At 43.1% G+C, this 17,063-nt stretch overlaps 1 protein-coding gene across 3 annotated transcripts in view; it reads right to left on the bottom strand.

The window, feature by feature from the left end:
- Window positions 1–535: 535 nt before the first annotated feature.
- The window catches only part of LOC138966460 (3-[(3aS,4S,7aS)-7a-methyl-1,5-dioxo-octahydro-1H-inden-4-yl]propanoyl:CoA ligase-like), an 18,978-nt gene continuing 2,450 nt past the window's right edge, over window positions 536–17,063 (bottom strand). For 2 of the 3 annotated variants that reach the window (XM_070338711.1, XM_070338712.1), the window contains 6 exons: window positions 7,577–7,808; window positions 6,358–6,548; window positions 4,661–5,018; window positions 4,107–4,271; window positions 2,386–2,679; window positions 536–1,716 (listed from right to left, as the gene is read on the bottom strand). In XM_070338711.1, the coding sequence (XP_070194812.1) occupies window positions 1,231–1,716; window positions 2,386–2,679; window positions 4,107–4,271; window positions 4,661–5,018; window positions 6,358–6,548; window positions 7,577–7,801 (1,719 nt within the window). In that variant the 5' untranslated portion in view covers window positions 7,802–7,808 and the 3' untranslated portion in view covers window positions 536–1,230. Of the gene's footprint in view, window positions 1,717–2,385; window positions 2,680–4,106; window positions 4,272–4,660; window positions 5,019–6,357; window positions 6,549–7,576; window positions 7,832–17,063 lie in introns of all 3 variants that reach the window. The other variant, XM_070338714.1, reaches the window with a different exon arrangement.

Below are 17,063 nucleotides of genomic sequence, written 5' to 3'. Positions count from 1 at the left end.
ATGAATCGTTCAGTGGTAACATGAGATGCAGTTCCACTCAATTTTTGTTGATGCTGCAAACAGACTATCCATGTACGTATTGTCTGATGATTCCGAGGATACTTTTGAATATTTCTATTTATATGACGCATGTAATAATGTTTTTCGTTTGTGTGTTAAGCCGGCACTATTAATGTCCCCAATTTTGAGTCACAGTTTTCTTGACTTGATTCTAATCAGTTGAAAAATAGTTTATTATTCTCAGAAGACTGGTGGTTTCAAATCAGTCGACGATGCAATTTGCTGAATGCACTGTGATGCATACAGCAAACTTGCATAGCCCTTTACGAGTATCAACTATGGAAACATAAGACTGTCGAAAACACGCGCGCACACACACACACACACACACACACACACACGAGCACAGACACACACACACAGACACACACAGACACACACACACATACTCACACACAGTTGCATGCACACACACGTGACATACACGTGACACACACCCACACACACACACACACACACAAACACACACCTGTCGGAATATCGGCTGTTGCATGTGCTGCATATTATTACACTGTGGAAACTGATTAATACAGAATACATATTGTATTACCTGGGGTTGGGAATCCATTACGGTTAAAACGAAATCAACTCAACTCATGCATACCAAAACACACACTTGCATAAAAACTAAAAACACGTCCTTTTAGAACGTTTCTCCATAAACCATTATCGTCATACCAATAAACTTTTTACACGAATTCCTGAGCGTGATCTGTTAAATATCATTCTGGTATATTCTGGAAACACGCTGTTCAAGTTTTTGCCTGCTTTATTGAGGGTAACTGATCGACCATGAACTCTCATGAACATTATTACTCTCGATTTCTTCCAATATGTTATGAAGTTGGTGTTATTTGTTGTTGTTATTGTTGTTGTTGTTGTGGTTGTTTTCTTACACATATTTCTGTTGATTAGTATTAATTACGTTGCTTATTTCTAAAGTCTCGTCATGTCTTAAAATATGCTTCATTGGGCGAGGTCGTCTGCATGAAGCAAAGAATGAACATTTTTAATTCAAACTTAAGATGACACTTTTTGATGTTTCTATAATTCTATATGACGTATTAATATTGTATCGTTTATGTATTATGTACGCAGTGTACCAATCTTTCAACTTTGAGTAACAGTTTTCTTGACTTGACCCGACTATTGTTTTTCTTCCAAGTTTGTTCACGGCTGAAGCCCCAGCGTCGTGCAAGCTTCTGCCTGAAGCAGTTTCCTACTCGCTTTCCCGGTACCAGTGGTAGGGAAAGCGTCAAACAGCAAAAAATACTTCACCGTGGGCAGATCGAAATGCCACTGCGCGTTCATCTCACTACAGCTCTTCTTCAGAGACTCCGCCGTGACACCACTTCCGGGTGACACCACTACGCATGCGCAGATTTCGTGGAACAGTTCCGGATCCGGAACGGCGACCACCATGACGTCCTGTACGCCGGGGATACGAGCTAGGCTTTTCTCGATAGCGTAAGGGTAGATAATGACCACGCCTCGCATGATGGCGTCGGATTGTCGCCCGAACATGAAAAGCCTCCCCCTATCGTCCACAAGACCCAAGTCGTCGGTCCGGACCCAGCCACCAGGGAGGAGGGTCTTCTTGGTCTTTTCCTCGTCGCCGCGGTAGCCTTCAAACTGCCCCTGGCATCTCAACAGCACCTACAGAATACAGAATGGTTTATAAACTTGAGCTTCTTGTTGATCCTTAACATGTATTATGTTGAATTATCTATGAATTGTTAAATAAACACTGTTTAAACCAATGGTTTATTCAAACTTTATTCAATTTTTGTATCGTGACATTTATACAATGTTTTACATTGAGGATTCGAACAGAATACAGAATGCATAGTACAGATTATTGAACTGCTCAACGTTTGAGAGGTTTTTTTGGACATTGCGGTTAAGAAACACTCACTCCAGTGATGCACACCCAACCTAACATTCGTGCCTACACAAACTGATCAACGACAACAATTTAAATACGACACTAGACGGCAATAAATAATACATATACCAAAACTGGCAACATACACTCAAACAGATTCCTCACCTCATGCCAGAAACACACACACACACACACACACACACACACACACACACACACACACACACACCATACACTCTAAAGCTTCTTCACCTCCCACACATAAACGCACCCACACTGACACACACTTTCACACACGGCACACACACACGCACACACACACACACACACACACACACTGTAAAGCTTCTTCACCTCACACACACAAACTTTCACACAGACACACACACACACATATCCCCCCCTTCCACACACACACACACACACACACACACACACACCTCCCCGGTCACCCCGGGTCCCACAGGCTGAAGATTGTCATCCACCACCCGGATTTGAGCCCTCGGGTGGGGGAACCCGACCAGGAAGTCGTCAAAGTCGCTTTCCTTCTCGAAGCGGCCTGCAGTCAGGTAGGCGATCTCCGTAGCGCCGTAGGAGTTGTACATGCGGCGGGTGAGAGTTCCGATGGTCTGTGCCATGTGTTTCTTGATGGGCTGGCCTGTCATCAGCAGCCCGCGTAGAGTCACGTTGTGTTTGCCGATCAGGTCCGGGCGCGAGAGTAGCTTGGACACCGTCTAAAACGAGATAATTCCGTCACTGCTGATACTGGACATTGACATGTCAACATTGACACCATCTGAAACTGGGAACTGCATGCTAGCCGATTATGTCTGGGCGCGAGAGTAGCTTGCGACACCCTCTGCAATGAGACCATTCCGTCAACTGACTGCTGAGACCATCTGAAACTGGACACTGACGCCATCTGAAACTGGGAACTGCAGGCTAGCAACCACTGAAACCATCTGAAATGGGACATTGCAATTAATGACAAACGACACCGATTAAAGAAACCATGACGTCTCTGGAGTCAAAAGCAAAACTAACATAGAATTACGAGAGAAAAAAATTCTTCTCGGGGCAGTATCCCAGAAAAAAGGATAACATCAGATTCATCATCACAAGACTGTCACCGTGTAAGCAAACGTGATGCCTTCCTACCTGTGGAGTGAGGTAAGCAAACATGACGCCTTCCTACCTGTGGAGTGAGGTGAGCAAAGGTGAAGCCTTCCTACCTGTGGAGTGAGGTGAGCAAAGGTGAAGCCTTCCTACCTGTGGAGTAAGGTGAGCAAAGGTGAAGCCTTCCTACCTGTGGAGTAAGGTGAGCAAAGGTGAAGCCCTCCTACCTGTGGAGTAAGGTGAGCAAAGGTGAAGCCTTCCTACCTGTGGAGTAAGGTGAGCAAAGGTGAAGCCTTCCTACCTGTGGAGTAAGGTGAGCAAAGGTGAAGCCTTCCCACCTGTGGAGTGAGGTGAGCAAAGGTGACGCCTTCCTACCTGTGGAGTGAGGTGAGCAAAGGTGAAGCCTTCCTACCTGTGGAGTAAGGTGAGCAAAGGTGAAGCCTTCCTACCTGTGGAGTGAGGTGATCGAGCAAAGGTGAAGCCTTCATACCTGTGGAGTCAGGTGAGCAAAGGTGAAGCCTTCCTACCTGTGGAGTAAGGTGAGCAAAGGTGACGCCTTCCTACCTGTGGAGTAAGGTGAGCAAAGGTGAAGCCTTCCTACCTGTGGAGTAAGGTGAGCAAAGGTGAAGCCTTCCTACCTGTGGAGTGAGGTGAGCAAAGGTGAAGCCTTCCTACCTGTGGAGTGAGGTGAGCAAAGGTGAAGCCCTCCTACCTGTGGAGTAAGGTGAGCAAAGGTGACGCCTTCCTTCCTGTGGAGTAAGGTGAGCAAAGGTGACGCCTTCCTACCTGTGGAGTGAGGTGAGCAAAGGTGAAGCCTTCCTACCTGTGGAGTAAGGTGAGCAAAGGTGACGCCTTCCTACCTGTGGCGTAAGGTGAGCAAAGGTGACGCCTTCATACCTGTGGAGTGAGGTGAGCAAAGGTGAAGCCTTCCTACCTGTGGAGTAAGGTGAGCAAAGGTGAAGCCTTCCTACCTGTGGAGTAAGGTGAGCAAAGGTGAAGCCTTCCTACCTGTGGAGTGAGGTGAGCAAAGGTGACGCCTTCCTACCTGTGGAGTAAGGTGAGCAAAGGTGACCCCTTCCTGCGCAATGAAGGACCAGACAGAGTCCGGACAAGACTCTGGAACCTGGGTGCGACCGTCAGTCATCACCCGGGGTGTGCCACTAGCCAGGTAAGAATGGTGGAACGCTGCCACCCACCCCACTGGCCGATCCTGCAAATCAATTAAAAACAAGACACCCTGTTTGAAATACTGCAGATCACTCAAAACATTTGGGGGATACCTGCTAATCCTGCTTAAAAAAAAACCTGTCAACACTTTTTTAAAGACTATTCTTTTGTTTCTGCTTTGAAAAACAAAAAAGAGAATCTCGAAAGTAGCAAAAACTGGACAGTGCACAAACAAGCAAAACAAGTCTGGCCATCTATTTATCATAGGTACACAGGGTTTGTTTTCTCTTTGTGTGTGCATTGGTCATTCGTGGGTTAGCTTAAAAGGGGCCGACATCGTACAAAAAAAACCAACAACCATGAACCTTGTATCAATAGAATACTGCGATGACTTCTGACCAAAGGAAATCTGAGAAGTCACTGTCACCTCACCTGAAAGATGACGTCGTCGTCTTGAAGTTTGAAGAGGTGTTGCCAGTTGTCTGCGATGTCAAGTACACTAGCCTGAGTGAAAGCGGACAGCTTGGACAGACCTGTTGACCCCGAGGTAGGAAACAGCGCGGCCAGATCTGATGGGAGAACTAGCGTCTTCTTTTCTGTCAAGGTTCCGTTCTCCTTCGGTGAGGCCTCAGGGCGTTGCGAAGTTTTCAGGGTGTTTAGGAACTCGAACTCTGTGCCCGAATCGCCCCGAGGGCAAAACATGACACGCTGCAAGCTTGTGACGTCAGGCCACGTCACGGTGACGCTGTATGTAGCGGTGTCTACGACACCAATGACGGAACATTGTGATCTGAAATTGTGACAGCACTTGCTATTGTCCTTTGTTCGTTGACTGGCAGTAAATTACAACAAGTCGCGTAAGGCGAAAATACAATATTTAGTCAAGTAGCTGCCCTTTTTCAGCAAGACCGTATACTCGTAGCATCGTCAGTCCACCGCTCATGGCAAAGGCAGTGAAATTGACAAGAAGAGCGGGGTAGTAGTTGCGCTAAGAAGGATAGCACGCTTTTCTGTACCTCTCTTTGTTTTAACTTTCTGAGCGTGTTTTTAATCCAAACATATCATATCTATATGTTTTTGGAATCAGGAACCGACAAGGAATAAGATGAAAGTGTTTTTAAATTGATTTCGAAAAAAAATTTTTGATAATAATTTTTATATATTTAATTTTCAGAGCTTGTTTTTAATCCGAATATAACATATTTATATGTTTTTGGAATCAGCAAATGATGGAGAATAAGATAAACGTAAATTTGGATCGTTTTATAAATTTTTATTTTTTTTTACAATTTTCCGATTTTTAATGACCAAAGTCATAAATTAATTTTTAAGCCACCAAGCTGAAATGCAATACCGAACCCCGGGCTTCGTCGAAGATTACTTGACCAAAATTTCAACCAATTTGGTTGAAAAATGAGGGCGTGACAGTGCCGCCTCAACTTTCACGAAAAGCCGGATATGACGTCATCAAAGACATTTATCAAAAAAATGAAAAAAACGTTCGGGGATTTCATACCCAGGAACTCTCATGTCAAATTTCATAAAGATCGGTCCAGTAGTTTAGTCTGAATCGCTCTACACACACACACAGACACACACACAGACACACACACAGACACACGCACATACACCATACCCTCGTTTCGATTCCCCCTCGATGTTAAAATATTTAGTCAAAACTTGACTAAATATAAAAAGAGGGATTTAGCTGGCTTTATCTCTCTCGAAAACACACACACACACACACACACACACACACACACACACACACACACACACACACACGCACACACGCGCGCGCACACACGCGCGCGCACAGTACACACACACACACACACACACACACTCACACACACACACACACACGGGCGCGCTCAGTACACACACACACACACACACACACACACACACACACACACACACACACACACACACACCATTGTGACGCGTAACTACCCGACACCCGCCCACAAATTCCACATCCTGATGGATAACCTGATACTGATCGCTTCCCAAGCCGATGGAAACACACACACATACACATACAATCACTCGCACACCATTACGAATCAGTCGCAGACGCTTAAACCACTCACCACCCACCCACACATTCTGCCAACACAACAAACCTGATCGCTTCCCACGCTGATGGGAACTCGTTCTCATTCTTCTCCCCTGGGTCAACAATAACGAGACGAGCCTCGCTCTTGGTCAGCACGTGCACCATATCGCTGACGTCACGCAGGAACGCGCGCTTGTCAACCATGACGCAGCCTGACGTCATTATGCCCAGGTCCGTCACCACCCTTTCTGGAGAGTTCTGCAACAGGCAACATGTTGACAATTTGCTTTTTTTAATACTTCCAGCCTGTGCCGTGCTCTGCATGTAGTCAGACAGATAGAGCTTATATTATATACATATGGATGATTAAAGGCACAGTAATCCTCCCGTAAACCATCACAGATACTGTCAGGCTTTTACACACAGTACAAACACCATTTCATTTAAACACTCACCGCTTGAGAACATTCTAGGTGCCCTCCGTAAAGAGCGAGCAATTTTCAAAGAATTTATTTTTGCGTGGTTTATCTTACCTCTGAGCCATCGTGAACCCGTGTAATCCAGTTTCCCTTTTTTCACAATTTAGCCGCCAGTTTGTCATTTCAATGCAAATCTCTGTAAGCTTATCTGCAATAGCACGTTATTGTGTACCTTTGAATCTGAAATGCAACATTGAAACGGCTGCGAACTAGAGCAGTGGCGGTTAACGGTTCAGAGGAACTGGCGCCAGGCAGCGTCGTCTGCTACGAGAACCACGACCTTGCGTGACCCTGCTTCCGGGCTATCTTTTTTTAAACTTTCAAAACTTCGTATTGTTCTGATCTTGTCTTGATGAAAAAAGATTTCTTTTATGATTTAAGAATGTTTGTGTAACAAGCTGTCAATTCATTATTTAGATTTCAAAAGTTAGGTCAGAAGCGCAAAAAAGCACCGTCCGATTGTCTGACAGACAATCCGCAAAATTAATTCTTTGAACATTGCTAGCTCTTTACGTAGGGCACCTAGGATGTTCCCGTTCGGTGAACGTTCAAATGGAAGGGTGTTTAAACGAAAGAGTGTTTGTACTGTGTGTAAAACCCTGACAGTATCTGTGATGGTTTACGGGAGGCTTACTGTGCCTTTAAGGTGGACGATATATTTGCTCAATTTTATTATGGTCACATTTAAATATTCATGCGAGCACAAGAATATTGAACAACAAAAGACATAACATACAGAAAATAAATGAACCAGGCAACTGCTTTTAAATTTAGAACTACATGCAACATTTACTCAATTTAACATACCTGTAAGGTGTTACAGACAACGTCTCCATGACGAAGGCCAAGGCTGGTCAGACGTTCAGCGAAGGTGAAGGCCATGTCCTTGGCATTGCGCCGTGTCAAGGTCGACCTACCGATGCGAGGAGAGAGGAAGATGTATGCTTCACGGTCGGGTTGCAACGTGGCCCAGTGGATAAGACGAGCCGCGACTGTTTGGATATGGGGTGGATCTGTTTCTTTGGCAGACATCTTGTTGCTGAAAAATAATGTTGGAACTGTCTGAAAATACACGCACGCATGGGGTTACAATGACATGAACGTACACGGACGTGTCGATATCGACTTAGAGCGAATGGACATATATATGCACGTACATGGCACACACGCATTCAAGAACCCGCCCCCACACTCACATACCGTGTACACACATACCCCCCCCCCACACACACACATTCACACACAGTGTACACACACCCACACCCGCACAGTCAGAAAGACACACACACACACACACACACACACACACACGTAGCTTGTACACACACCCAAACTCACACAGACAGACATACTGACAAACATACACACACATACACACACACACACACACACATAGTGTATTTTGGGTCCCCCCATAAGGTTAATTTAAGCTTGGTCAGGAGTGGCCGGGGAGCCTATCAGGAAACAATTATATCAGTAACATGATACCTTGAACGAGCTGATGTGTTTATGATTAGGTAAGACAGAGAAAGTGGGCCAATTAGGACAATTATCCCGTGACTGAGGATTTGTCATGTCACAATTCAGCTAACAGTGCATGCATGATTATGTTGACACATTTGTTTATCATTCGCTTGTTTGTGTTTTTGTGTGGGTTTGTTTGTTAGTTTGTTTGTGTGTTTGTGTTTTTGTTTGTGTCTTGTTAGTGTTTCATTGTTTGTGTCTTTGTTAAGTGTTTGCCTATGGGGCAAATTGTAATAGCTTGGTTATGTTACCCTTCTTTGTCTCTGTAAATGTACTCAAGGTATATTTCTTGTGTTTCCATTGTTCTCTTGTTACATCTATGATGTAACTATTGCACTCTTATAACACATAAAAATAGTGGATAAATAAGGGTGCACGAAATACATCATAGCTGGCTCTACTTTCTGTCGTCCTTGACATTCCAAAATGCACATGTACCTATCGACCGGATGTGCAAGGGGTAACCACGCTTTTGAGAACTTGCGCGAGAGTCGTTCAGTGACTGAGTTTTAGTCTCGACTTGCCGAGACTATCATCACAGCGTCATAGATTTCATGACGTCTGTCGTCCATCGCGTCATATTCTGGGGGCGTACTCTGTTATAATGTTTCCTTCCATTCTCTTGTGATCAACATGACAAGCCGTATGTGTTTGAGTGTGTGTGCTCGTTGGTGCCGGCTCTCTCAACTTAAACAGAAGTCAAACTAGCAAACCCAGTCCGTCCGACCAGCGCTGCAATGTTCTGGCTATGCCGCTCTTGTGAAATTACAAGCGTGCTCGGTACACACGCCCTTCGGTACATCATCGACTGCGATTGTTCTCTGGACAAGCTGTTTAATGCATTTTTTGCGAGTATTTCTAGCTCTTCTGCGGCGCAGTAGGCCCTATAGACGATGAAGGTGTCCAAGATCTCAGGAGATGCGTGTGTAACACGGCTGTTCCTTGCTTACCAGGGCCGGACTAGGCGAAGAGGAGGGGGGGGGGGTTGCCAGTGGTGGCCCAGGGGGATGTCCCCCCAGGCGGCAGGGGCGGATCAGTTCATTTTATGACTGTTTTTTTTTTGAAAAGTATATTGTGAAGATATGGGTGTGAAGGCGCGAAGCGCCGAGCCGACGGCGCGAAACGACTAGCTTGCTAGGGGGGTCCGGGGGCATGCCCCCCCGGAAAATTTTGAAAAAAAGGATGCAAAATGGTGCAATCTGGTGCATTCTGAGGATGATCATTACCAGTTTCAGGCAGCAGATTTTGTCACTGATTAATACCCCAAAAATTGAAACTCAATGTAAAATAAAGAAATGCATACCTCATTCAATATTTTTATTATTTGGCTGGGGGGGGGGGGGTCCGGAAACCCTAGAACCCACCCACCCCCCCCTCGTTGTGGGGGTCAGGGGGCAAAGCCCCCTGAAGCTGACGGGTAGGTCATATTCTGAGATAGGAAAATGGTCGCTCCTTGCATGAAACGGCATAAAATAAGCAATAATAAAAAAAATTTTAAATAAGTAAGGTACATGTTTAGGCTAGGGGGGGGGGGGGTTGCGCAACCCCCATAACCCCCCGGTAGTCCGGCCCTGCTTACGATTAAGTTGGCAGCTAAATAGGCCATGACCCTCTGTCACGGCTGCTCCCTGTACTTCCCCTGATAAAAAACGCTCGCGCTGGACCCGAGTACTCTTCAGACTGGCTCGCTCAATAAATATAAATGTTTGGAATGTCTGTGGTGTGAATGTTGGTTTCTGACCAGAAATGCAGATCTATCTCTGGCCGATTCATAGATTCAACCTACAAACTGCGACCTCATCTGTGATCAGATATGTTTCGACAAACATTAAACGGATGAAATGAACCACATGCAGTTTATTCTTCAGAAAAATGCACACAAAAAATGGGTTGGGTTCGGTGATTTGTACATAAACGTCTTCCTCACGATAGATTCGCTTATTATTTTGTCTTATGAAGCCGTCATCAACACGAACACAATAATTGCAGAAGCAAACTCTGTACCTACACGACCGAAACACAAGACTGATTATTTCACAGCTGCAATGTGAATAGAGAACAAAGACGTTTTGGGTTTAAGCTTACTCACGTCAGGTCTTCACTGACAAGCTAGGAACAGACGGAAAATTCCGAACAAAAGTAAATGATGTCAAAGTCTCTTTCGCTTTGCGTGTAACTTTGTCATGACGTATTTTTGTGTGACGCGTTCGGCTGTTCTATCAGCTCAATGGCTGCTGAGCCCTAGTACTAGCGTACTCGGGGATAAGGTCCCTCTGCTGCCAACGCTACGGCGCGCGAGCAACGAAAAGCAGCCTCGCCCCGCGCAATACTACTGCCAGCGCCCGGCGCTGCAACGTGAACAAACCCCGACGAGGGCGATAGCTCGCCGCCAAAAGAATAAAAGAGACATACTCGGCTTCGTCTACAATTGTCTCATTTTGAAGCAACGTGCATTTATCACTACAACCAAAAAAGAAAGGACCATACATAACCTTTCCGAAGACACCAAACACGACGTACATACATTCAGACATGCGTGCCATGCGTGAAGTTGAAAATAACTGAAAAGCCGACCATGTTTCAAATGTTTGTGCGTGTGAGAGGTTTTCATGTGTTTTACAATAGACTGTAAAAACACAAAGTCACTTTTCCTGTCTTCCACATTGGGTATATATGACAAACACATACATGCACTGCGGGGTAAAAACGGTCATACACGTAAAAGCCGTGGGAGTTTCAGCCCATGAACGAACAAACAAACAAACAAAACTAGGTTTGGGTGAAAAGGGGTTCCGTTTTACCTGACACGAGTAACTGCCTCTTTTGTAAAGTAGGTATCCACTATTGTTACTCCAAGGATTCCGCACACACAGAGAATGATTCTGTTTCTTTATAAGTCAGTCAAGACTTCATCATTTTGTATACGTTAGTTACTGAGGCTCACTGCATCACACAATGTCATTGTAGTCAAATCAACGCAGTTTTTCCACATAAACAATCATGTTGTCAAACACACACACACACACACTCTTTATCAGGCGTAAACATGTCATTGAGTCGAGGTAAAGTACTGTTACACCTTCTTCTGTCGCAGCACACCCTGGAGTAGAGGTGAAACAATCAGCATATGTTCTTTCATGATAACTTTCATTCAACGGTTTATCGGGATAGAAAGCTGTTTCATTTTGTTGACATCACAAGCAGCATTTTCGGTAGAAGTATTACAGGTTGAGGTAGCACTTGAAACTTGTTTACATCTCCAAAGTCTCTTGTAACATTTGATGCACATTCCTGTGGGTTGTTTCCCATCTTCATCACTTGAAATATCCAGTGAATGGTGCATGTGCAAATCAGCTGCATGTTTTTCACACTTGTTCACAAACTTGTCTTTTCTCTGTCTTTTCACTCTTTCACCACAGATTCTACACAACGAGTTCACACGATCACAATGTTCGTGTAAAGAATGAATCAATTCCATTGTATGATAAATAATTACTGTTTAGAATCCTTGCAGGCAACTCCCATGCTTTAACACATCACACAATTATACCGTTACTAACCATACACAAGCCTGTCCAAACCATCGAAAATCACACGTATACAATAATGAAATAGTGCATTAGTGAACCACAAGGTGTATAAACACGCTACAGTCAGCAGTCTTTTAAGACACACTTACTGGACGGAACCCGACAAAATCAAGTGTTGCAGATATAACACACGTTTCTCATTCAAACTTATAAAGTTTCAAATCAGAGAGAAGTGTGGTACCGGCACGGTTGGCCTAGTGGTAAGGCGTCCGCCCCGTGATCGGGAGGTCGTGGGTTCGAATCCCGGCCGGGTCATACCTAAGACTTTAAAATTGGCAATCTAGTGGCTGCTCCGCCTGGCGTCTGGCATTATGGGGTTAGTGCTAGGACTGGTTGGTCCGGTGTCAGAATAATGTGACTGGGTGAGACATGAAGCCTGTGCTGCGACTTCTGTCTTGTGTGTGGCGCACGTTATATGTCAAAGCAGCACCGCCCTGATATGGCCCTTCGTGGTCGGCTGGGCGTTAAAGCAAACAAACAAACAAACAAAGAAGTGTGGTGCGCAAACCAGAGCCAGAGATAAACTGTTAATTAGTGTGTGATAGGGTGGAGTGGAAGTGGGGAAAATAGGCCAGGAAGCATAAATGAGACGCCAAGACAGAGGTTGCGATAACGTGACTTTTACTTAACGTACACCAGAAGCAAACACCAGAAAGTAGACAGAAAGTTAACAGAAAGTTAACAGAAAGTTAACACCAGAAAGCAGTGTCTGATGACACATGAAAAGAAAAGAAAACATAATATAAGTACATGGCATAACAAGTAAAACGCACCATTCATACCAATGCATCCTAACCATACATACATTCCACAATAAACCTAAACAATACAGCCAAAATCCTGCAGACACAGCATTCTCTGAAAGAGAATCCACAGTGAGTTAAACAACTCCACAACAGCTAATGTCAAGGGAAGTAACCAACATCTTCCCTTAGGCCTAAGCCTTGCATAGGAAAATGCTCTACATAAATTAACCAACTGCATGAACCGCAACTGCAAAATAATTGTTATTATTAAGTATGTTCATCGCCATGAAGACACATCTTCATCGAGTTGAATAATAACGACAAGAATAAGAAAGATAACTCATGATACGAGTTCATTACCCAAAATATATGTGTCAACCATAATTCCCGTTCATCAATTGTAGGGGTTTCTGCGCCTAAATCGTAAATAGGTAGCTTTACGGGCCAATGGCACTGAGGGCTTAACTTTGGGCTTTTAACCGACTACTACTCAGACTTTACTGATCTCCAGAAATAATATGTGATAAAATGGGGAAAAATGGCAACGATACACATGGGTTACGATACACGCGCGAGTTTTATGTGCTAGACATTATTTAGCCCAGTGGAATGCTAGTACAAAATGTGTATATGTGTTTTCCCCAAACAAAGCCCATTGAACTGGCGGGAAAATGAGAACGAGTCTGCCTTACTTGATTCTCTTACGAGTCTTTAATTCACAAGACTCTAAAACAACTTTAGAACAACTGGTCATCAAATATTAGAAGTTATTAACGCTCAATTTCAGCGTCAAATCATGAAAGTGATTAGAAACTGATCTAGAAAACACATCTCTCTGATAGATCAAAAATGGCGTCATCAACTCTGACTCGAGACCGGTCGGACATCGCCCGGGACCAAATCAGCGTCAAAATGTACATATATGCAAACATCATAGCATCAAATGAAACATAAGAATAAAGCATAAGGAAAGAATACAGCATAAGGAATGAATAAAGCATAAGGAATGAATAAAGCATCTAGTTACTTACAGATTCTCCTCAGTGAGCACACTCAGTGAAACGTAAACACAAGAGCACAGGTATCGGAATCTAACACCACAAGTCGACCGACACAATCGAGCAGCACACAGCTCAGTATATCACAAATCGCGTTCTCTCTCTAGTCTAACTGCTCTCCCTTTTAAAGGCTGGTCAACTCCGATTCCCAATAGCCAATAGGAAAGATACCCGGTGTCAGACAACGGGGGGCGTTCTACTTAAGATTGCCTGCCCAATGAAAAGGGATCGTTACCGAGGCAGAAATCGTTACAGAGGTGTCACACACCGGAAATATTACGCACACCGGATAAGGCTCATTATATTACAACCAGTTACAAAGAAGGGGGAGAGGGGTAAGAGACTAAAACCTCCGGCCAAGCCACCCTGTCAAAAGAAATGACACCCACTTGACAAAACGCCGTCCAACGATACCCAGACAGTCTGGCGGCACATTACATAACGACCACCTAAATCTGGGATAAGAGGTTAGAAAGGAATCCGGTCAATAGTCTTCCCTACGATAGTAAACACACAATAATCTTAGCGGGAGACACAACTTGGGTCAGGGGAAGATAATAGACAGGGGAGGCAACTGAGTCGGGCAGGAGATAATTACACAAAAAGACTGGATACGCCACTTGACTACAAGTGGCATCTCGCTGCCAGCCTCCAGTAAAGACAAGAAATTCAGTTGATCCCAGGATCAACACGAGCCGAAACATTGACAATATCAAAGAAACAGGGAGTTCTACACCTGTTGGTACAGGTAAACAAAATAATAGTGTTGATGTGTCCTGTTAAAGTGTCTTTTCGGCGTTTGTACATAAATGGGAGATAACAACTATCGCAATATCAAGGAAGAAGATTGTTGTGAAAGCAATGCAATAATGAATAAGAGCTCAATAATTAATAAGACCTATTGGCTTAACAGAAAGGAAGAAGTCTACTGTACCTTTATGGAAGTGATGCAATAATACTGGTATTGGTGACAGAAATATGTTTTCCACCAAGAAACCGATCGATCAAGCAAGGAACCAAAAGACAGAGCGAGGGATAGACGTTGCAACAGGTAGGAATGGTATTGTTTTTGGTCTGAATGAGCGTGATACAGTGGCATGTCACAGTGTAGAAGGGAAAGTAGTAAAAGTAGTTATAAATAGAAATGAATGAAATCAAAGTGTATGATGCAAATAACTTTATTTAAAATTATCACTGAGTCACAAAATAATAAAGCAAGAAAAAAATACAGTGTTAGTGAAACTGTTGTAAATGGCAAAATGCTGTTGCCATGAATACACATTTAAATGCTAGTAATGTAGCACCAATATATGACATTGCCTGTTGTAAATGGCAAAATGGTTTATGAAAGAGATTTACAGTTTCACTCCAACAAAAAATGTAAGCTTACTTCGTAGCTTTCGGTAGGTGTTGCCATAAATACCCAAAGACACTGGCATACAAATAATATAGCATCAATATAGGACATTGTATTGATATTACCTACAATGATATCTGTCGTCAAGGTTAACAAATGCTGACTAGATGTAACAAAATAGATACAATATTATAATACTAAAGTGAGTGCTTAGTCATGCAGAGTGGCGTTTGCATAGAATTGTGGTAAAAAATGTGATCATCGACACTGGAAATGGAAACGTTGAGGTAATATCCTCTATTTTTGGAAACCAGTTTAAAAAAACCAGAATAAAATGAATGCAAGAAAACTGTATATTTAGGAAAATAAATATACATATGAAACAGGCATAAATTGCCAAATACTATCCACACTGTAGAATTGTACGTAAATAATGGTCAAATTGTGGTGGACAAAGTATGCAACACCAACAAAAGCTACAAAACATCAGAATGTTGTAATGCATGGGAAAATGTGTTCAAGTAACCATATATTGTCCTGGCCAGAGCGATCCATCAGAAGATTTGAGGGAAAAAAAGAGAAGTTGGAAAGAACGACTTTAAGTTTAACTCATAAAATGTAAAATATAATGTGCAGTTGAAAAAAATCACACTTTTGAAAGCAAATATACAAACTGTGAAGTCAAAGGCTGTAACACCACAAAAAGACAACACTCTCTCAGTGTTTAACCTTCTACATGCTCATGGTAAGTAATAAGTACGGCAAACCTCTACCATACATACTTAAGAGATCAAATATTGCAAACAGTAGGAAATAAAAAAAGTGATCACGGTGAAGTTTAAAGCAGCAAAAAATGCATAGAAATGAACTGTAAATTATCAAAAAGTCCACAGAAATTAACTATCAATTATCAAAAAGGCCACAGAAATGAACTGTAAATGACAGGCCTGGGAATTACTGAAAGTGAAAAAAGAGGAAACTTGTGAAAATTTTCAAAATTGGCCTTAAAAACAAAGAAAATTGTAAGAAAATTGTCCAAAAACGCCCCCCCCCAAAAACGATTTCAGAATCCAAAAAAAGGAGGAAATCCTCTGAAAAGAAAATTCCCACCCCTGAAATGATTAAAAAGTCCATAGAAATGAACTGTAAATTATGAAAAAGTACAGACCAAAAAAATCATGTCAAGCATTGTTTAATGTCCAGCAAGCAGCAAAGACTGTCAAACATTGGAAAGAGAAAAGTAAGAAGTTAAGACTGAAAGTTTTCAGCACATTTTGGAAAATCCTATGTAAATAATGTTCAAATTGTGAAACAAACTGGGCAAAGTATGCAACACCGACAAAATCTACAAAACATGAGAATCTTGGAATGCATGGAAAAATGTGTTCAAGTAACCATATATTGTTCTGGCCAGAGCGATCCATCGGAAGATTTGAGGAAGAAAAAGAGAAGTTGGAAAAAACGCTTTACTCATAACATGTAAAATTGAAAAAAATCAATCAATCAATGAGGCTTATATCGCGCATATTCCGTGGGTACAGTTCTAGGCGCTCTGCAGTGATGCAGTGATGGGCGGGGATATAGCTCAGTTGGTAGCGCGCTGGATTTGAAAAAAACATATACCATCTAAAGAATGGAAGTAGACTTGATCCGACAACATTTGTGTTGGCCATTGTACCAATCATGAAGTACACGATTTTTTTTGCAGTCACTGTCTTTCCCCCAGTAAATTTTCGAGTCAGGCGGACCTTTGACCCAGTACATTTCCTGGTAACAGCCATGCAATTCCAGGAAGCGCTGTTGTGTTGAGGCCTTGTTAAGGTTAATTTTTTTCCAAAAAAATACTTGTTGAAGTTATTATTATTATTATTATTTATGTTGAAGTAACACGCCGTACAAGCCGTTACGCTGAATGCGTGGAGGTGTCGGGGGGCGGGGCGGGGGGGGGGGGGGGGGGGGTGGAGAGAGAGTTGACTAATATCTATCTGCGAACGCCAAGAAGAAGAAGACTGATATCTA

Source organism: Littorina saxatilis, linkage group LG5 (assembly GCF_037325665.1).
Source record: "Littorina saxatilis isolate snail1 linkage group LG5, US_GU_Lsax_2.0, whole genome shotgun sequence".
In the NCBI taxonomy this organism is placed as follows: domain Eukaryota; kingdom Metazoa; phylum Mollusca; class Gastropoda; order Littorinimorpha; family Littorinidae; genus Littorina; species Littorina saxatilis.
The sequence above is the reverse complement of the archived record's forward strand: the minus strand, read 5'-3'. Positions and strand labels throughout refer to the sequence as shown.